The sequence below is a fragment of the Sphaerodactylus townsendi genome, linkage group LG06 (genome assembly GCF_021028975.2).
Source record: "Sphaerodactylus townsendi isolate TG3544 linkage group LG06, MPM_Stown_v2.3, whole genome shotgun sequence".
Classification (NCBI taxonomy): Eukaryota; Metazoa; Chordata; class Lepidosauria; order Squamata; family Sphaerodactylidae; genus Sphaerodactylus; species Sphaerodactylus townsendi.
Window position 1 is genome coordinate 58,710,162 of NC_059430.1, and position 22,044 is coordinate 58,732,205.

General features: G+C 42.7%; 1 protein-coding gene across 2 annotated transcripts in view; it reads left to right on the forward strand.

Moving 5' to 3' along the window:
- TSPAN8 (tetraspanin 8) overlaps nucleotides 1-22,044 on the forward strand; it is a 67,086-nt gene that overhangs the window by 40,181 nt on the left and 4,861 nt on the right. For both annotated transcript variants that reach the window (XM_048501877.1, XM_048501878.1), the window contains exons 3-9: nucleotides 5,102-5,265; nucleotides 8,990-9,052; nucleotides 10,838-10,966; nucleotides 13,410-13,484; nucleotides 13,566-13,661; nucleotides 15,509-15,643; nucleotides 19,187-19,270. In XM_048501877.1, the coding sequence (XP_048357834.1) occupies nucleotides 5,206-5,265; nucleotides 8,990-9,052; nucleotides 10,838-10,966; nucleotides 13,410-13,484; nucleotides 13,566-13,661; nucleotides 15,509-15,643; nucleotides 19,187-19,270 (642 nt within the window). In that variant the 5' untranslated portion in view covers nucleotides 5,102-5,205. The remainder of the gene's footprint in view (nucleotides 1-5,101; nucleotides 5,266-8,989; nucleotides 9,053-10,837; nucleotides 10,967-13,409; nucleotides 13,485-13,565; nucleotides 13,662-15,508; nucleotides 15,644-19,186; nucleotides 19,271-22,044) is intronic.

The following is a 22,044-nucleotide window of genomic DNA, read 5'->3' on the forward strand; positions in this document are numbered from 1 at the left end:
AATATTAAATCAAAATAGAATTCTGAGGAATGACTTCCTTTTACAACATTCTTTAAACAAGGTAATATGTAGACAGACTACTTTGAGCATAAACCTCTTAACCTTTCTTTTTTGGAAGGTTATAGCTGATTCTTTAGTCTGAACTGAGTTCTGTCTGAGCTCCCCAGTTAATGTCTGTCTTGGCCATATCTTCAATGGCTAGAAATATCTACAATATAAATAACAAATTTTAAAAGTGCCATTCCTAACATTCATAAACTACATGATTGAACCATCCAAATTACATACTTTTAGAGCTCACCGAGCGTCAAACAATCACAAGTTTTCAGTATTCTGTAAGGTAAATTGTACAAATATATCAATGTCCTCTTCCTAACAGATTTAAGGTTGTACAGTCACATAAAGATTCGTATTTACCATACTGGACAGCAATCTCCACCAGAGTCTCTAAGTGGCCATGTCAATGTCCTTGAAATCTCAGCTGGCTGGAAACTATTTAAAAGGTGAAGTGACCACCTCACAGGTGTTTCTCATTAAAGTGTACAGTTCATAAGTAAGAAGAAAAATCCTGACTGAAGTTAAGTCCCTGGGGATAGACTGTCTGCAACCTGTAGATGTAGTAGGCTCCTGGACTGGATTGTGGGCTGGCATTTAGTTGACCTGGGGCCTGGGAGAACAGATGGAAAATCTAGTAGAGGAGTTTCAACTCCAGGCTACTCAGGAACAACCTCTGTAATTGACGGGCCAGGGATATCTACCATGCAGGGGTATCCTGAAGTTCCTTACTCTCCCCCAGACTATGTTTCTGGTTCCTCAGGTTCTGCCTCTGAGGCTTCTGAGTCAGAGTCCTCTCAGTAGGGGTTAAGACAAGGAGTTTCCCAGAGGCAGAACCTGAGGAACCAGCATCATTGTGAGGACCAGGGTTGGACTGACTATTTAACTTACAGGGAAATTCCTGGTGTTGGCACTAGTGAAACCATATAGAGAGTCAGCATCTCCAATGTCCTTTCTGATGTGTCCATGTAGCATTTTGATATACCTTGTGAAATGTAGTTCCAGGGTATCAGACAATAATGAGACTACATTTTCCAAAGTGGTTTGGGCATATCGTATCATTCAAGGCAGAAAGATGCTTTGCCCATGCCTCCACTACCAGCCCCTTTCTAGGTCGAATCCCCACTACCGTCTTAGCCAGGTTTCAGAACACAAACTAACCAGGTTTGAGGGACAACCTCCCCGGTCGAATCCCCACTACCGTCTTAGCCAAGTTTCACAACACAAACGACCTCAAACCTGGTTAGTTTGTGTTGTGAAACCTGGCTAAGACGGTAGTGGGGATTCGACCGGGGAGGTTGTCAACACACACACACACGCACACACATGCACACACACACGCGCATGTGCGCACACACACCCAGACACACACAATTTCCCATTTTACACTGTGAAGTATGCGAAGCTAAAATACAGCGACTGTCCCAGTAAGCTTCCAGACTGAAGGGTGGTTTCAGTGTGGGTATCCTCAGCCTTAGTTCAATTTATTTACTGTCAAGTGGGTTTGAAAAGAGTTTTTCCAGAATGACTGATACCTAACATTACCTTTTGTTCAAGTTCAAGTCAAGTGTTTATTGTTTGAGCCATTGGCTATAACAATACAGAGATACATGCAGTTAGATTACCTTTTGTTAGCATTCCTGCAGCTCAATTCCTGCAGCTCAATTATGCCTTTCCTGCAGCTCAATTATGCATTTTTACCTGCAGTAAATGCTATTAACTGGACAGAGATTGTGGCTTTAATGGAAATAAAGCATTGTACAAGATCTCTAGACTAAACTTTTTGTTTTCACAATACAAAAGCTAAATGCCAGGCAACCAGACCCTCCAGTGTCCATACATGTTTATCCAGTAGATGAGGAAACCCATGGGCTTTGGCAAGGACTACATGAGTTGAGCAGAAAGGGATAACAATTGATGGTACAGAAAATCACTGAAAGATCCAATTGAATCAAAGGCTGATTATAGGCTTTCCCCACACAGATCGTTTAAAATATTCTTTAAACATTTTAAAAAGAACTGTTTTGGCCTTTTTGGTTCACGTAGCACAGAACAAGTGGCAGGAAAAAGAACCAGGTTCTTTTTAAACGGTTTATAGAAGAGCATGGGAAGGAGATAGATCTTGTGTGTTGGGCTGAATTTGTTCAGTTCAGCATGCAAGGTCTGTTTGATTGCACACACACCCACACCCACACACATGTTCTTGAAGCTCGCAGGGCTTGAAGAGCATGGGAGGGGAAGAGATCTTGCATGCTGGGCTGTGTTTGCTCAGCCCTGAATGCAAGATCTTCTGATCTCCCCCCTCCCATGGTGTTAAAACCCAGCAGCATTTGAAGAGCATGGGAGGGGCATAGGTTTTGTGTGCCGGCCAGGTTGAGTTTGCTCAGGCTGGCATGCAAGATCCGTCTGATCTCTATCTTCTCACCATTTTTTGCCACTTGAGAGTCTCCGTGCTATATGCCATTTGCTGTGTTTCCACTGGGGTTTCTTTTACTTGCAGGGCAGCCGGCGCCATTTCAATGTATAAAGCACGTGAATAAAGTTAGTTTTGCCTTCCAATTCTGAGCATGTGTCATTTCCCCCTTTTTTGTTTCAGTGAGGTGTGTTTGAAGCTGTGAAGACTTGTATCTTTATAGCTTTGAAGACACCTCACTGAAAACGAACAATATAAGAAAGAATGACACGTGCTTGGAATTTCATGTTTTCCTGAAGGAAACATTTTATATTCCAACCTCAAAATGTTTTAATTGTGTGGTGTGGAATGGGCCTATACACTGGTGGTCTGCCCTGCAGCAAGGTATGTCAGAGGCCTGACCTGGCCTTTGAGTGATAGCAGTGCTGAGCCCTGGACTCTGAACCAGTACTCCAAAACACAATTTTAAAAATTATAGTAAAGAAAGAATTATAAAACAAAGGTTTTTAAAAATATAACAGTGAACACAATATAAAAGGGGCAAATTAGTTACACAATAAAACAACAAAATCTAATACTTACTAAAAAGAAACATTTGCAGGGAAAGTGCACTTAGGAGTCCTCAGTCCATATACAGAGTTCTAACATAGAATTCAGGCAGACTAGAGGCAGAGATAAAACAAAGCAAAAGATAATTCCTAATACTAATGTAACTAATTTACGGTATAAGCTCAGCCACATCAAGTGATCAGTAATTAACCAATCAGGTTTCATCTTCAGGACAACTCTCTGGAAGGTGAGCAAACTACCTCTCCCTCCTAAAACAAAAATTACTTAATTAACCCCTTAGATGTTCAGTCCTACCCAGCTGCAGTTAATGAGATGATTTCATACCCAGTAATGAGGAGTCTGACCTTGGAGGACAGTACAGCCATCTCTGACCACTAACTGTCAACACCTGCTTTGAAGCTATGTGAAATAATGAATAAGGAAAAAGGACTTTTTATAGGCCTTTCAGCAATCAGAATGGATCATCTCTGAAGATAGGAAACAAAATGGTTGCTCTCTTGACTGTATGTTTTCTTTGGGACAGCGTTTTCATTGCAGACATGCTTACACTTATGGCGCTGCAGAACTTGGAAGCCCTGCAGTTCCTGAGAGTGAGCAAACCAAGGGATCAATGGCCAGCTTTCCCCCACAAAACAAAAATTAATAATAACAAGCCATTACAATAGCAATGTGAAGAATATCAATATAAACCAAAAAATATTGATATAAAATTTAAAGTTTTTTTTTTAACGCTGGCAATTTTATGATTGATGGGGAGCAATCCTGAAGTGAGGGCAGGCAAACCACACAGCAGGTAGTGGGGTACCACCTGATATGTAAACAAGGAAACACAAGGATACCCCACTGTGACTCCACTGTGGAGTGAAGAGCATCACAAAAAGCAATCCATGCATAATGGACACACTTCTCCCATCCATCCCCCAGTTTAGGTCATCTACCAAAGTAACCAAGACCATTTCAGTTCCATAAATGGGCCTGAAATTAGACTGGAAAGAATCAAAACAATCCATTTCTTCTGAGGATCCTTGGAGTTATCCAGCTACTATTCATTCAACCACCTTGCTCAAGAATGGTATATTTGAAACTGAATGACAGTTGTTCAAATGTCTTGGGTCTAGTTTAGGTTTCTTTAGGAGTGGCCACAACACCTGTTACAGGTAGGGGCATGCTCTACCTCTCTCAAAGAAGCATTTACTATTTCCCATACCCAATCTATCAGTCCACACATCCCTCCAGAAGATTTAAAGAGCCAGAAAGGACAAAGATCATACAAGCAGGTGCTAGGTCTCAGATTTCCAAGAATCCTGGTAATGTCATGCCTCAGACAGTTTTGTTTCTATTGTTTTCTAATTCTGTAATTCTAGCCCTATTGTATTGTTTGTTGTATGTCTTAGGCTGTCTAACTGAATTGTTTTTCATGTTTTGAAATACACCTTGAATATCAGTGATTTTATATATTTGATTATAAATGAAACAAATAACAAAACACATTTTATACTTGTTCACTTGCTTTGTGTATGCAGAGAGAGACCCCTAAAAGCAGGATATCAATTGCATTATAAGGAATTATAAAAATGTGGTAAAGTGCCAACTGTATTTTTCCCTGAAACTCTGTCATAAAAATGGTGGTTTAATGGTGGTTTAGAGAGGAGTTGGTAAACCTTAAAATAGTAATGGCAGCAGTAGATTTTTGCATCCTTCTCGCAGAAACGGATACCATATATCCCATGTTTGAGGTAATAAGAAACATGCAAAAAGTACCAACATTAGTGCAAGGAACTGTTACACATTCTCTTAGCCTTTATACTGCTTTTCCATTGAAGGTTTGCATTCTTGGTTCCTCTCCTTTACCTGATCTCAGTATATACATATATTTACTTTTAAGGTGTGTGACAAGTAAGATTGTGGTTGTAAAGTACATTGGTTCAGTTAATTGCAAAGAGCATGTCAGAGATAACTCTAACTGGTACTTTTTGAAAATAGCTGGTTAATATTTATCTACAGGATATGCAGGTTCCAATAATTCTTTATTGTCTCTCACTACTTCCTTTTCTGTTGTTCCAGCAAAGGAAGTGGCCCATGAGGTTTAAGAGCTAGAAACAGGAATTATTTGAGGAGAACTCTTGCTTTCTTTTGATCATCTTTGTGTTACTGGATTGACATAGAAAATGGCGGGTGTGAGTAGCTGCATGAAGTACTCCATGTTCATCTTCAACTTTATTTTTTGGGTAAGTTTGAGTTTTTAAAGTAAATATAGTTTGGGATAGGAAAGTAAGAGGTCAAAAAACAGTTCTACAACTCTGTAAAATGAAGCACTTAGGGTTTGCTGCCACTGTGTTGCAATGGATTTAAAATATAGCAGTTTCTGATATGGGGACTGTATACCCAGAATAATCTGTATGCTTGATCTCTGATTCAGCTCATGAAGCATGCACAGAAGCCCAGTTTTGTGTGAATGCACTGCCTTCTCAGGATCAGGAAAATTGTGTCTTGCATGGGCATAAATTAGAATTGCCTGGGGTCTCTGGAGGATGGGGTGAAGGGTTGCCAGATGCAGGCTGGGAAACTTCTGGAGATTTGAGGATGGAGTCTGGGTAGGGGAAGGACCTCACTGGGGTACAAAGTCATAGAATCCACCCTCCAAAGAATCTATTTTCTCAAGGGGAGTTGACCTCTGTAGTCTTGAGATAAGGTTTAATTCTGGGGGATCCCCAGGTCCCACCTAGATGCTTGCATCCGTAGCATAAGTGTTAGTGATATGTCCAGCAGTGTTTGCCATCCTGAGCAAATAATTTGGCAACATAATTGTTAAGAAGAATGTGGATAAAGATTTTGACTTTAGAAACTTCTGCCTTGCTTCCTAGAGCACCACGGGGTCTTGCCAAATCTCCGGTGTTTGCTGGATTTCTAGTGACTATGGGTATTTTTGTCTTTAGGTATCATACATGCTTCTGCTTCGCTTCATGCTACACAGCACCGTGGATCTTGTGTAGCATGTAACAACGTTGACAGTATGTATGATGCCCTAATCAGAGGAAATGTATGTTTTGGGGGCATTGTGGGTATTACGCGCCTCCACTATGCATGTTTATGTTGTGTGAAAAAGAGCTCAGAAGGCCTACTTGTCACATTCTACTGCTGTGTTAATATATCATTCAATAATTTTTATGATTTTGTCCAGTTTAAAAGCAACTTGGTCACAGAATATCTGCAAACTATAACTACAGCAAGTCAATCTGAGGGCAATGCCTTCCTAAAACGTGTCATTCCCCGCCTTTGAATAACATTTTTAAAGAAAGTTTAAGGAAGGAAGGGAAGGAATAGGAAGGGGAGGTGCATGCTAACTGCAGCTGAGAAAGTTAATCCCCCCCTGACAAAATTCATTCTCATTTGCTCCATCTCATCCATTTGTCTGCTTTCTAATTTGTTTCTGAGTGGTCACTGGGAACACTGGGCAGAAAAACAGTACCAGTTTTACACAACAATCTTATGTTACTCCCGCTTAAACCCATCAAAATGAATAGGCTTAGACTAAAGTAATTGTTAGGATTGCATTGCTAGTTGTATACAGTTTTTGGGTTGCCATCTACTGCTTGCAGTAGAGAAACTTTCCTATAAAAATCCTTTATAATCTACTCTATGGAATAGATGTGATCATGGGAGAGAAGCAGGGCAGAAGAATAAATGAGCAGTTTCACTCAGCCTGGGATCTAGTTTTAATGATTAGTTGCAAAATACCTTTGTGTAACTTGCCTGTATATAGGAATACATGCTTTTGAGCAGGTAGATAATACCTTTTGCTTTTCAATGAATAACCAGAATCGATCACCTGTCTTCTTGCTCCCCTAAATATGTCTATCCATCCATTTTACAGTGTTTTCTTTCAGCTCGTACTATCCTGGTTGCTAATGTCAAGAAAAAAATCAGTCATATGTACACTATACTGCTCTTAATATGGAGTCATTGGAATAATCACAGGTTTTTATAGGATAGGAAATATTACATGTATTACCCAGCAGAACCCTGGCTACACAGCTCCCTCTCCTAACTTGCATTTTCCAGTTGGAGATTTGCGGGGCGGGAGGGTTCAAATCAATAAATGGCCATTTCTGTACAAATCTCCCTGAGTTTTCTGTCGTCAATACTGTGAAGTTTAAACCCTCCAAAATCTCTGAAATGCTCCAAAAATGGCAAGGGGCTTCTGAGGTAGGGAGTGACCCACAAAGAGGCATCTTAAGGGGATAGCACAAAAATGAAGCCTTTAAAAATGTTTCAGCCAAAAGAATCACTAGAACAGATGGTGCATTTAAAAAAAATTTAGGCTGTAAACAAAACGTTTTTTGGGAAAATAATGTAGAACTCTTTGGAGAAAATGTGTTATTTCCTACTCCAAAATGTTTTAAAGTGTCTGTGCAGAAATGGCAAATGACAGCACCCTTGTGACTTGACAGGAAAATGTGAAATAGCTTCAAAAAGAAAATTTTTTGAAGTGTTATAAGTTTCATGGTAACAAGGCATTTATCATAAGCCAAACAACTTTGCAACTGGAGGTAAAATTGAATCATAATGTCCATGCACAAGCAACATTTGTAGAGATAGGATCTTTAGTGCCCTTCAGAAAGGGCACTCAGAACAAAAATAATAATTAGCATTTCCTCTGTTCAGCTCTAGGAGTCCTCTCCTGCTGTTGGCCAGACTCTGTCAGGGGAAAGAGTTTTAAACAACATATAGTAGTTTGATTTTAAAAATCCTTTATAATCACCTGAAAAGGAAATTCTAACATGCACCACACACACACCCCCCCCCCCCACACCCCCATTTGGGCCTGTCACATACCTCTAAAAAATTAGCAGTTTCTTCAGTTCAGCTCTAGTCCTTCTCAGGTCAGATTGACTGAGGTGGTAGGGCACTTGCACTGGGTAACTTAACTAACTGCTATTGGTCTATGATCTTTTGCTCCCTATGCCTTAAATTCCAAATCTTTTAATACAAATAAAATAATATGTTAAAGTGAAAATAACACAAGTTACACATGTACTGCACAGTGACCGGGGTGTGGATCAGGAAGGAAAGGAGACTTGGATTGTGCTGTCAAAACAAATTCATATTTGAACTATTCACCAAATAGGTGAGGATTAACAAATTTGCTTACTTTATCCTATATATCCCAATTACCTGAAGGCGTTTTTAGTGTAACCTTTTTGCAAAGCAAATCCTAACATTTGGATATCATTTTCTCCAACGTTTATTCTTCCTGTGTCCACTGGACTGCACTGTGGGGGTCTCTTCTCTGATATGAAAAAGAACCCTAAGAACAGAACAGGTAGAGATTACAATTACGTATCTTCTTGGATACTTGGAGATCAGTCAGGAATGAAAAACTGTTCAAAGTTGAATCAAGCACTCCAGGTTTTGATAGAATGATCAACTTGGCCCATTGTTACTGGGTGTGTAAATTGTATGAAGAATACTGTTCAATTCCTCTGGGTTAATGGTCCTTTGCTGAAACTTGTTCTGAAGCTGCACTACAGGGCTGTGACATCAGAAGGAGGAGAAAAAATTAATTTCAGGAGAGGAAAATGTGAATGTTCAAATGTAGATCTTGCATAGATAATACAATGCATTTTAGGAGTATAGTGATTTTCTTCCTTGGAGCAATGGCTAGCATTATAGGTATTTCTGAAGAATAATACAAGGGAGAGAAGAAGCAGACCAAGCAGAAATTTTTTTACATGCAATTCCTTCAGGATCAAAGAGTGCCTGCTAACATTTATGGACTGTCATAGGGCCCACCACAGATCAGAGATGACCTGCTTGGGAATAATCTGTGTTGTGATTCGTGCAGCTAACTTTATTCAAGTTTATGAAGCCGTGCAAATAAACTTAATACAAATAATGAAAAACAACCATTTTGCAATAAATGACTGCAGATTACTTTCTTTCCCTGGCCAGGTGTGTGGTTGTATTATTCTGGGAGTCTCTATCTGGCTGCGTGTAAGCAAATCTGCTCAGGAAGTAAGTATATTTTCTCCAACATACTCATGCACACCATATAATTGGGCTTCTTCCTCATGCTCATGTTTCAAAATATATGTTTGGCTCTGTTGCACATCTTCCCAAAATTAATTAGGAAGCTGATTTAATTTTATGATGCCATAAAGTTCAGAAATAAAGGCTAATAATATGCATTTTCTCCACCTATAATACTATTTTTTAAATGTTGGGGCAGTCTCAATTGCTTAAAAGGATATTAGGACTCTATTTTCAATGGAAAACAGGCAGAATGTTGAGTTCATATGCCACTGGGGCACCTGCATAGTCAGTGTTCATCATCAGACTAAGCTATTGTCTGGGAACTGCTGTTGGCGCCATGTTCAAAGCTGGGCTCCTTTAACTCAGATGCTGCTTTTAACTGTCAACCTCATTACATTTTTCCTGCCACTGTTTACATTATTATAGAAATAATTTATTTTTTTTGACAGGATCAAAGCTGATGGGCAATAACAACTGCTAATAATTTGACCCAGTATTGTGCAGCTATGTGCTTTTGATGCTTTAATGATAAAATCTTTGATGACAGCTTAGCTACTTGGTTGCTCCCAAATCAGTTCCATTTTTAAAAACATGATACAAATATAGGATCAATCCTTTGAATGTTCATTGGAAGGAAGTACTGTTCATTGGAAGGAAGCGGGTCCTACATAAGTATGTGTTCATAGGGCTGCCACTTCAAACTTTTCAAAATAAACTTGCTATTGTCGAAGGCTTTCACGGCCGGAATCACTTGGGTGCTGTGTGGTTTCCGGGCTGTATGGCCGTGTTCTAGCAGCATTCTCTCCTGACGTTTCGCCTGCATCTGTGGCTGGCATCTTCAGGATGGTATCAACGCCTGAAGATGCCAGCCACAATCAGCCCGGAAACCACACAGCACCCAAACTTGCTATGTTTTCAACTGGATTTGGATGAGATTTTGGAAATGGGTAGGGATCAAAGCATTCCACTGTTGTGACCAGAGCCAGCTTGTAACCTGATCTTCCTTCAAGACCAGCTGTATCTTGAAGGTTTATGTTCATTGGGGCAGCAACTGGTATTAGTCCTCCACCAACACTGGCACAGGTATCAGTCAGTTATGCTATTTTTAGATGGAATATTTTAACCTGCTTGACCTCTGGGTCTTGTCACTCAGATTTCTGAGAAATTACTCAAGCTTCTGGTGGCAGTGCCACTATTACTAGAGGATCCCTGTTGATACTGCTGGCAGTACAACTCCCATCCTTACCTCTTTCCCCCCACTGCTGTCTGATCACGATTGACTGAAAATGTTGTATTGTGCAGTGCTTTGTCCTAAATTGTTGCACAAAGGTAGGCTTGCGAACTCCAGCTTGGGAAATTTCTGGAGGTTTTGGCCAGTGCCTGTGGTGGGAGGAGTTTGAGGAGGGGAGAGGGCTAAGCCAGGATGTGAGGTTCACCTCCCAAAGCAGCCATTTTCCAAGGGAAACACATTTCTGGAGATTAGTTGTAATTCTGGGAGAACTCCAGTCCCCATCTGCAAGTAGGCAACCCATTTCAAGGCATGACCTATGATGTTATATGCATGCAAGGGATAAATTCAATCTATAGCAAGTTATTGCTTCCATTCTACCCCACCTTGAGCCAAGAGAAAAGGTGGAGTATAAATAAAATTAGAATAATAAAATGAAAAATAAATACTTGGTTTTCCTATTGTTTTAGGAAAGAATCCTATCTGTGAGCTCCAGCTGTTTGGTGTGTATTTGAGATATTGCTTCTCTCTCTTCCCAGGAATTAAACATCGATGACAGCTTTTTTTCTGGCATTTACCTTCTTATCGCTGTGGGTTCCATCATCATGGTGCTTGGTTTTCTGGGTTGCTGTGGAGCCATAAAGGAAAGCCAGTGCATGCTTCTACTGGTACAGTTTCCATATTCAAAACACTTACACTAAGCTTCCCAAACAAATGACCAGGGTGGTACTGTTTTGATTCATGGCGGGATCACCCTTGGCCGAAGTGTTTGACCCAATAACTACACTACACTTCTGGCTGGGGTAAATATTTGGCCATAGCCATCAATTTATTATACAATCAGAAGCGTGAGGCACAGCATGGGATTTGATCTGTTCTGTGATATGGCCCCTGGAGCTCCAGCTGGCGGTCGGCCTCTTACTGGAGCTATGTTCTGCTGTGAAGCTCCACTGGGTGGTCGGCCTCTTGCGAGAACATCCCGGTGATGTAATGCTCAGCTGGGCGGTTGGCCTCTTGCCGTTGCATTCCCCATCAGCAGGGGAGGGGTAGCTTCCTAGTTCCCCCCCTTCGGCCCTTTTGGATCAATACCCATGTGCTAAATCGCACATGGCTATGACAAGAATATACATTAACAGAAATCCAAAGCATTATAGGGAGAGGCGGCCAGTGACTTGCTGGCCGGCATGAGTACATGGCCAGCACAAAGGCTGATCTGAGCCTTTGTAGGCTTGGTCCAGCCTCCTCTTTGGTGCTGTCACGGAGCAAGCACCACAATGCCTGTCTGTCCCTTTCCACCCTTACTAGGGCTGGGCTTTGGGACTCCTTCCTGCCCCCACCCCAAGCGGCAACTGCAGTCACGCTGATTCCCAACCGCTCTTTCACACGGTACTTTCTCTCATTCATTTTGTCAGCCTCCACAATTTATTTAGCCACTGCTGTTGATCTTCAGATTACTTCAGGATATTATGCATTTAAACAGCCAGAGTAGTTTAATGGTTAGAGTATTGTACTAGGATCTGGGAGACCTAGGTCTGAATCCCCTGTTTGCTGTGAAACTTGCTAGGTAACCTTGGCCAGTCACAAATTCTTAGCCTAACATGCTTCATAGTGGTTTTGTGAAATAAAGTGGAGAAGAGAACAATGTTTTGGTCCCCATGAGGAGAAAGGTAAGGTGTAAATGAAGTAAATAAAGTGATGCAGCCCATGATCCAGCCAGTGTTATCCTTGGCCGTTTCCACACTCACCATTTGTTGCACGCTACTCTCGCCAAGTAACGTGGGGTCCAGCGGCACTCCCCGCTACAGGGGCGGCAACAACGCAGCTGCCCCGACTCTGCCGCTCCCGTGCCCCCTCAGCACGCGTCATTTCTGGCGCTGTTTGGAACAGCGCCTTTTGGATTACCCCCCGCGGAGCACGGGGCAATGGGGACACCCAGGTGGTTACCCTGGGTTTCCATTTTCCCGCCGCTTAGTGACATGGACCCTCCCTTCCAATCAGGGCATGGTGGGGCGTGCGTAATGCACGCGCAGCTGGTTTAATTTTTTTATTTTTAACACAAGGGATCCACGTCTGCACGTCATTTTGAGCGCACATGGGCATAGACGCATATTGTGTGCTCAAATAGACATGGAGACGTTGATTTGTCCAGTTGAAAATTTAAAAAAATTTCCCGCCGCAGCCCAATGCAGCAGCCAATCAGGACACCCCCTGAGCGGATTGTGGGGAGTCCTGCCTAGCTGCTGTGCTGTTGCCGTGCTCATTGGACAAAAGGGCAGAAGCTGCGGTGGGGAACATGACCCTGCGCTAAAAAGGTCCTGGAGCAAACGAAACCAGTGAGTATCGACGTCATTTTAAAAGTGGGGCAACGACCCTTGATGATACACAAAATAGAATCAGCATGGCTCTAGAAAGAAGCAGTGTATCATTCTATTGAATGGAGAGGACTACATAAGTCCGCCAGTGTGGAATAATGGTTACAGTAGCCGACAAGAACTAGAGATGTCTGGATTCAAATCTTTACTTGGCTAGGAAGGCTGAAGGATCATTTTGGGCCAGATATTCTTTTGCACCAGCTGTCTTGCAGCACTGCTATAAAAAGAAATTGATGAGGGAAGGATGATTTATGGCTCCTTTAACCCTCTGAGGGAAGGATGGGCTAAAAATATTGGTTGGATAATTCCCATGAACTCTTGGGAGAGCAAGTCCACTGTCATGTATTAGGAATGCCACTACTCAGAATTATAAGCCTTGCAGAGAAAGTGTTGACATTCAGATATAACAACTGATTTATTAGCACGTGCTTCTTCAGGTCTAAGTAGGGTTTCTGGTTGTAGAAGTGTTCAGCACTTTTGTACTTTTCATAACTGTATAGAAGACAGAATGTTAAGAAATAGATTCTTGTCATTTTTTATGGGAAGTTATTTCTTCTCAAATTCTTTTGCCCTTGAATTTAGAGCTCCATCATCCTTGCATCTAGTCAGTCTGATTATGCTTTTCAAGCTTAAGTTTGCATTCCAGCATTACAATGCTATCATCAAATTAAACAGAAATAATCATCCCCTTGCCTGGTGCTCAGAATTATTAATTGTTGCTTTTTGTTTTTCTCATCAGTTTTTCATAGGGTTACTCCTGATCCTTCTTCTCCAGATTGTAGCAGGCATATTGGGAGCAGTATATCAGTCAAAGGTATTGTGTTCTCCACTAGCTTTGACTCCATTGTATGGGACTGATATCAAATGTACTGACTGATAGTGTGCTGTTTTCCAGGCTGAAAGTGCCATGAGCAACTCCTTCCAAGGTATTGTGGATCAACTGAAAACAAATATAACATTTCAACAAAAATTTCGTGAATTTGAGAAAAAGGTAAACAAATATGTGTATTTTATGTGTATTTTAAAATTCCATGAAGGGTTGCCTACCTGGCATTGACCATAGCAGGTACACTTCCATTGTACCTGTACCGTATGGACTGGGGTGGAGCTGCAAGGAAATTTTGCAAGGATATTTGGGAAGCAATGCCAAGCAGATTTACATTCAAGTAACTCCCACTTCATTCAGTGGGCCTTACCCCCAGGAAAAGTGGGACATTAATATTTTCATAAATAATGCTGATCCCCTAATGATAGCAAAAAGCATCACCTGCTGGTGTTTACAGGTAGGGCTACTGTTGAAAGCCCTAAGGAATAGTCAGGCTAGTTTTCTTGTCAGTTGGCAGGCCTCCAACTGGCAATCATGTTTAATCCCACTACCTGCCATGGTCTTCTAGAGCACCAGATACTGGCCCACAGATTTTCACATTGATCATTGCATTTTTAAGGGCTAGAAATTTGCCTTTAACAAAACAAGAAAATTGAAATGTTAGTGCTGGGTGCTCTTGGACTGGAGGCTGTGGAACCCCAGATGGACAAAAATGAAGGTCCATAAAAATTGGGGGCCCTGACCTAATCTTCACCAAACTCAGGGGTTATGTAAGGAGAGTAACCAGCAGCTATGCTGTAAATGGGGTGCCTCTAGCTTGAAAAACAGTCCCCCCCCCCATCTCCAGCATAGAAAACTATTAGGGAATCTTTGTGGGGCTCTGGAAGGGGGCAGTTCTTTGAGGTAGAGGCAAAAAACTTGCAATGTAGCTGCTGGTTACTCTCCTTACAAGATCCCCCATGTTTGGTGAACATTGGGTCAAAGGGTCCAATTTTATGGGGCCTCCTTTTTTCCAATGGAGAAGGGATGGCGGCACCCTTTTGGGAGACTCATAACATTGAAACCCCTGACCTAATCTTCACCAAACTTGGGTGTTCTTCTAAGGAGAGTCACCTGCTGCTATGCTGCAACTTTGGTGGTTCTACTTTTAAAAGCTGCCCCCCACCCCTGAGTCCCTCAAAGATTTCCCATAAAATTTAGTAAAACCCAAAATGTTGAGATAGTTTTTTTAAAAGCAAAAAAAACCCCTATAATGATATGGGGAACTGACTTTTTTTCTGATTTTTTAAAAAAATGGATTTATCAGATATGAATCTTAAGAAAATATTGAAAAAAGTGGTGCACACTCCTGGGTTGCAACATTCATTGCTGTTTAAGTTCATCATTAATGCTCGTTCTGTATATCCTAGGTCTGCCAGGATCCAAGTGAGTCCTGGAGATCTCCTGGAATTGCAACTGATCTCCAGACTACACAGATTAGATCCCTTGGAGAAAATGTCTTCTTCAATGGGTGGTGTCTATGCATTTATACCCTACTGAGGTCCCTCCCCAAACTTTGCTTTCTCAAGGCTCCACCCCCAACTTTCCAGGAATTTCTCAACCTGGAGTTGGCAACCCTAACCGTGTATTATCTATTTTAAATTTAGGGAACCCACAAGGACTTGTGGGAAGAGTCACTTCATTTTCCCACTGTACCCCCTTCTCCCTGATTTCCTATTGCTCTCCTTCTAGCAGCCCCCATATCCTCTCCCCTTTCTCTACTTCCTTCTTTCCTTCCCACTTACCAACCAACCTTTCTTTTATCTGTTTTACACATCTTCATCTTTATTATTTCTTTACTTCATGTGTACCCCACCTGCCTATTATCACTGTCCCCAAGTTTCTTGTATGCATCTTTCTTCACACTGTTTACAGTTTCTTTGAAATGAAAGGCTCTGAGATTTTCAGAAGGTGGCAAATTCCACTTTTCAGTAAACCCCCACATTCTCTTTGCTCTTTCTCCTCTGTTGCAGAACAAATGTTGCGGTTTAGGTAATGGAGAAAAGGACTGGGATTCAAGTGCTAGTGTTAAAGATGGCTGTTTATGTCTTAAAGAAGATGAAGGGGGCAGTGATTGCTCCTCAACTGGTAAAAAGATATACACCAAGGTAAAAATAAGATGAGGACTTTCTGACCAACTTTGTAGTGTCTTTTCATAAACTGTCTCTACATTCAGAGTTTGACAGCCAAAGTTACCATAGTTTTCCCAGCAATTCTATATATTTAACAAACTAGATGACAAAACAGTCATTTCTGCACAGTCAAAATATCCTGGTTTGAGCAAGAAAAATATACCTGTGCAGCCAAGAATTCTGCACGGGACTCGGTTCTAAAGTGGGTTTGCCCCACAATATTTCCCTCATTCCAGGGTATTAAAAAACTGCCAAATGGAGGTTCTTTAAAAAAAAACCAGGATGAGCCTGCTACAGCCTGCTGCAGTGCAAAAACCAATCGTGAGGAGGGCCAGTTTATTTTTCCCACCCAGCCGCCTGATCTCCCCACCAGATGTTCATTCAAGTTGGCACTCAAAAACAACAGCCAATCAGAATGCGGGACACCGGGCATGCTCAGATATGCTTCCGAAGTAAATACAGAAGTCCCGGGCTCGTGCAAAACAAGCTTGAGTATTTCCTCCCAGTCTTCACTGGATTCCTTCAAAAAATGGGCAGCCATGCTGTCAGACACACTGGGATAAAATAGACTCAGGTTAAAAAAATCTGGTGGTACACAGGTATAATTGTGCCTTGCAGAAAGAACCTTCCTCTTAATGATGAACAAGGAAAACAGAATATGTAGAATCATGGAAACCATTGCTTTCATGCTATTGTCATGGTCATGCTGCATTCGACATTATTCCACAAGTGGAATACCAGAAGGAAGTACAAAGAGTTGGATCCAGAGCTCTGTTGGTGGAACAGTATTGCCCTCCTTCTTGCTCCCTGTGCTGCCCCAAAGTTTGTGGACTGATTGCTCTGCCTGCCCTGGACACAGTGTCGAGGTCTTCAGTGAGAAGTGGGAATTAATAAAAATTGCATGCAATCCTCCACTGGCAGAAGTGCTCTTTCACTGGTGGGAAGTGAACCTGAGGGTCCAACTCATATATGTAACCTCCTTACTCCACCCCGTTGGGGTGATAGCATACTGTTCTGCCCCAATGCATAGATTGAAGCCTTTGAATGTTTTGTTGCAAACATCTATGATAGAGAAGATGCCACAAGCTCTTTGGACTCCAAATGGTATATTTTCACTTTCACTGGCTCATTTTATAGTTTCTCTTGCTCTTGGGTTCTCAGCCCACAGGCTCAGTGGGCAAAAGCACAGAGGCATCTGAGGGGGAAAAAAGCAGTTCATCTGAGGAAAGCTGCTAGGGATGGCTCACATGATAGAAGAGGCCAGCATGTTAGAGGTTCAGTCCTAAAAGCTGTATAAAAAAAAAACATGCTGGGCATGCATCAGCAAAATGGCACTAATTGCAGCACTTCACTGGTGTTATGAGCCAACAAGGTATGCACCAAATGTGCCCTCATGCTAAAAATATGAAGCTATTATACCAAATGTAAATGGACTGGGGAAGTAGCCAGTTCATGATAGAAGATAGGGTTGAAGCTAATTTTTTTAATGAGGTTCAAGAATGGAAATGATCACTGTCTGAGATGCAGTCTCAGACTTGTAGCTCAATCTTATAGTTGTTTCCTTAGAAGTGAGGCCCACTGCTTTCAGTATGGCATTTGTCTGAAAGGTTTAAATCAGATAGTCACACACAGTTTCAAGACTACACCAGTTTGGCTGGGTGAGATTTACCAGTTTCTTAGTAGCAAATCATACTAGCCTATTAATCACATGATTGAGCATCATCACTTTAAGAGATCAAGTAATAGATGATGTGAAAGACTGTGTTTCTGATTCTCAAGAGAAGTACTGCCAGAGTAATCAAGACTGACCTTAGTAGACCAGTGATCTGGCTCAGTATAAGACAACTTTATGTGAGTGTTCCTTGCAGAGGCGTGTCAGGGGAAAATGGTGCCCCAGGCCACCCGTCGGCCCAGCCTCTGCTGGCTGAAGGAGCAGCCTGGTGGGGCCGAGCTGAGGGGCGCATGGCAGGCTCATGGAAGGTTCACCTAGGCCCGGCCTTGCCAGGCTTCTTTTTCAGCCAGCGGAGGCTGGCTGAAGGAGCAGCCCAGCTGCCACACAGGTAAGAAGCGGCTGGAGGGATGATTGACCCACCTTTGCTGCCCACTGGGCCCAAGGGAAGGGCTGGCTGGCTGGCTGGCTGGCAGCCAAGGGGCTGAGAGGCAGGTGGTTCCCCCTTGGGTGGGGGGCTCCTCCGGAAGGAGCCTAGTCAGATCTGAGCATGTCAAGCATGGCCATGCAGGCAATGAATGTAGGGGGAGAGAGGAAGGGTGTGGGGGCGATTTTCTGCCCCGACATGACTTAATGGCCAGCGCCCGACACATGTGACCTCTCAGGGGACATGTGACCTCACATGTCCTCATGGCCAGTACACTTCTGGTTCCTCGTGTTCCAATCTACCCATTCAGTTTTCTTGGTGGTGATTCAGAGACTTATAAAAACACAAGCAGCAAAGCCCATTTCAGGGGAGATGCAATGGGCCCTAGCAAAGGGTGGTGGAGGCAGCATTTCTCCCTGCAATGGGCTTCACTGCCCTCTGCTCCTGGGGCAATGGTTCTCACCTCCATGGCTGCAAGGGAGATGGGTGTGGGAGAGAGGTTGAAAAGGCATGGCTTGGAGTAGATGGAAGTTGAGGATTGGGGTGGGTGGAAAATAGAGGCTTAGGTGAGGGAGAGTGTGGAAAGGTGAGGCTTGGGATGAGGGAGGGTGGAATGGGAGGATTGGGGTGGGGGAGGTTTGGAAGGTGAGGCTTGGGGAGAGTGGGAAGTTGTGGCTTAGGGTGGGGGAGGGTTGGAAGGTGAGGGTTGGTTTGGTTTGGGAAGGGTTGGAAGGTGGGGCAGGTAGGGAAGGGTTGGTTTGGGAAGGGTTGGGGTGGGGTGGGGTGGGGTGGGGTGGGGCAGGTAGGAGGGTTTTGCAGAGCAGTATGTGCCCAGGCACCACTGCTCTGCTGGCCAGGATGGGCTCTTTGTAGGGGGGTTGAACCCTCATAGCCGGTAGAGCAGCATGCACTCATGTCATACTGTTCCGCCATCCAAGATGGGCTCTTGGGGGTGAGGAGGAGGCATGAGGGCTTTACAGGGCGGGCAGACCAGCATGATCCCAGGCGCCATGGCTCCGCTGGCTGGGATGAGCTCTTGGAGGTGGGCAGGGGAGAAGCAGGAGGGTTCTTAGAGCTGGCAGAGCAGCTTGCACCCAGGTGCCGCTCCTCCAGCAGTTGAGATGGGCTTTCAGGGGTGGGAGGCAGAAGGGATTTGCCGGGCTGGCAAAGCGACATGCACCCAGGTGCCACTGCTCAGCCAGGTATGATGGGCTCTTTGGGGTGGGAGGGAGAAGATATTTGCTGCTGCTTCTGGCTGGGTTGGGTTGGGTTGCGGGAAGGTGATGGAATGTCTTCCACCAATGGATGAGCAGGACTCACTGAGTCCTGTTCTCCAGTTGGTGGAGGGTTTGTCATCACGACATTCCATTGCTTAGCCATTTATTGGTTAGGATGTGGTAACTGTGTCTCTCTTGCTTTTCAGTCATGCAGAGATGTAATTGTGGATTTCTTCAAAAGCCACATGGTCATACTCATGGGGATAGCATTTGGATTTGCATTTATTGAGGTATGTGTGATCTAAAACATGCATTGCCAGAGAAGTGTGGGTGCAGTTTACTGTAGTAGTTAGAGTGAAGGACTTGGATCTGGAAGATCAACTTTGAATATCCACTTTGCCATGGAAATTTGCTTGGTTATCATTGCCAGCCTAACCTACCTCACAAGGTGACTGTAAGGATAAAATGGAGGAAAGGACATCGAGGTTGCTGTGTCAAATGTCAGGCAAGCCTGATATTAAATCAAGTTGTCACTACATTACAACATATTTATGTGCTAAGTCCATGTGGGTAGTCAATTTAGTCTATAGTAGCAAAATAAAACAGGCATCCATTGAAACTTTAGAGACTAACAGAATTTATTCCAGCAGAGGCTTTTGTGAGTCAGAGCTCACTTCGTCAGATGCATGGGATATACATCTGTTAAGCAGATGTGTTTATACTAAAAGCTGCAAACAATAGAAGGGGGGAATAATACGCAGAGGTAGGTTGCCATGAGTTGGCTGCAACTTCAGATGTACACTTCATGCATGTGATGAAATGAGCTCTGATTTAGAAAACATCTCGCTAGTCTTTAAAGAGCAACTGGACTCCTATTCTAAATTTTTGGTACATTTCTGGTGGTGAGGTAACAGTGGCATTCTCTGTGTGGTGCATTGCTCCAGATTGACACACAGAAGCAAAAACCATAGGTGATTTGAACTCACCTGTTCATAAGGCCTATTCATAAATATCCACCTTTACTGTTCACCAAACCGAGATCTTCTAGAAGATCCAGTGTGCTCCTCTCCCTCTTTGCTAGTATCTAAACTCTGCTGCAAAGAGCTATACCATCACTTAATAAACTTTGTCTGAAACTGGAAGAGACTGAAAAAGCTGTTAATTGAAAAAAATAACAAAGGGTGTATAAATGATCCAGCAAGAAATCGTGTGATGATTGTACAGTAATTAATGAAGTGAGAAATTTGCATTCTGTGTAAGGACAAATTTATGATACTGGCCATCATATTCACCACTAGGGGTATACAAATCCATATATTTTTTTTTTTTTGCTGAACTCCCCTGATGCTAGAAGATCATCTGAAAGTAGTTATTTACTGTCTTAAAGAAAAGATGATGTAGCATTCATGTTGCTTACAGTTTCTATTTCACACTCTTAGGTTTATCAAATAGCTTTGAATAATAACAGGAATATCGCCACATTAAGATCACATTCATGATATTGCCATTGACCCCCTAAGTCTATGAAGCAATAAAAAAAAATATCCACATCAAAAATGTCGCTGAACCATATCTGGGAGGCTGACCTGTCTGGTTACAGGCCTAGTATACCTGATACTTGAATAATAGTGAAAATGTATGTTGAATATATGTACTAGTCATCCACAGCTTTCCTGATACAATCCAGATGAAATGTACCACAAGTAAGAAGAGTCTGTGAATGAACTCACTGCATTTAAAGACCCTTAGAATATGTAACTCTAAGTGAATGTAGGCTGTCTTGAGGCTTGATAGTTCAGTAGCAGAACACCTGTTTTGCATTCAGATGTCTCTTCTTTGGCATCTCCAGTTAAAAGCCTGTTGGTAACAAGACTAGGAAAGTCTTCTGCTTCAGGGGGTGGGCAGCCACTGCCTTTCAGAGTAAAAAAAATCTGTCCAGTCTGATTCAAGCAAAAATAATATTGCCCAAATCATACCTCACCAGTCTTGTTTGCCTTGGGAACCTTAGTCAGTTTCACCTAAGTAAAACATTATCTGGATGTTTTTCTAACTTTTGATAATTAAAGGTATATGTTTTAGCTGAATTGCAGTTGGAGGCACATTGTCCTTTTACACCTTTTAAAGGGAAAGGGAAAATCCACCTGACTTCAGAATTTTTGCATCAAATAGTGTTCTAAGTATATCTCTTACTGAAAGGAGGATATTATGGAGTAGTACATCACACACAGGTCTAATGTAGGTGGGGCTGAAACTCAGCTGCAAAGCCTGTAATTGCCAGTCGCATGAAACTAAGTTAATTAAACAAAGCAAATTCTTTGAGCTTCTTATGTAGTAGCTGGGTGGGGGGGGGGATGTGGGCCAGTTCCCCCCAAATGCTACAGAATAAGAATCCTAAATAGTTTGTTTTAAGTTTAATTATGTTTAACAATTCCAGGCAGGCTCGGAGGAAACTGGAGGCAGGGACAAGGCCAGGGAAGTTCCATCCTGCCTGGACTTGTCCCTGGCTGCAATCTTTTCCTGGGCTCCCGACCACCTTTGCAAAGCTGGGATCTAGCTTTGCAAAATGGGGGGGGGAGTACCTATGGAGATGGGAAGAACTCCCCCTGCCTTCACAGGCACACCACTGGCTCCTCTGCCCTTGGCAAAGCTGGGATTCAACTTTGTGAACAAGGAGGTGCCTATGGAAATGGAAAAAACTCTCCCCATCTTCATAGGCACCCTGCTGGCTCCCCCCTTTATAAAGCCAGGATCCAACTTTGCAAATGTGGGTTGCCTATGATATGGGGAAAACTCTCCTAGTCTTTGCAGGCATGCTGCTGCCCCCCGCTTGCCAAGCTGGGGTGTTTAGGGGGGGTTGCAATTTCATTGCTTTCTCCAGGTGCCATTTCCTGTGGATACGTCTCTGCACAGATGTAATAAGCAACTTCTACTCTGTGTGCATAATTCTGTTTATTTATCTAGCAAATTTCTATCCCACCCTTCAAATACATCCCAAGGTGGGGTGCATAATAAAAAATGCATCTAAATATTACACTAAAACATTATCATAAATATATAAAGTATC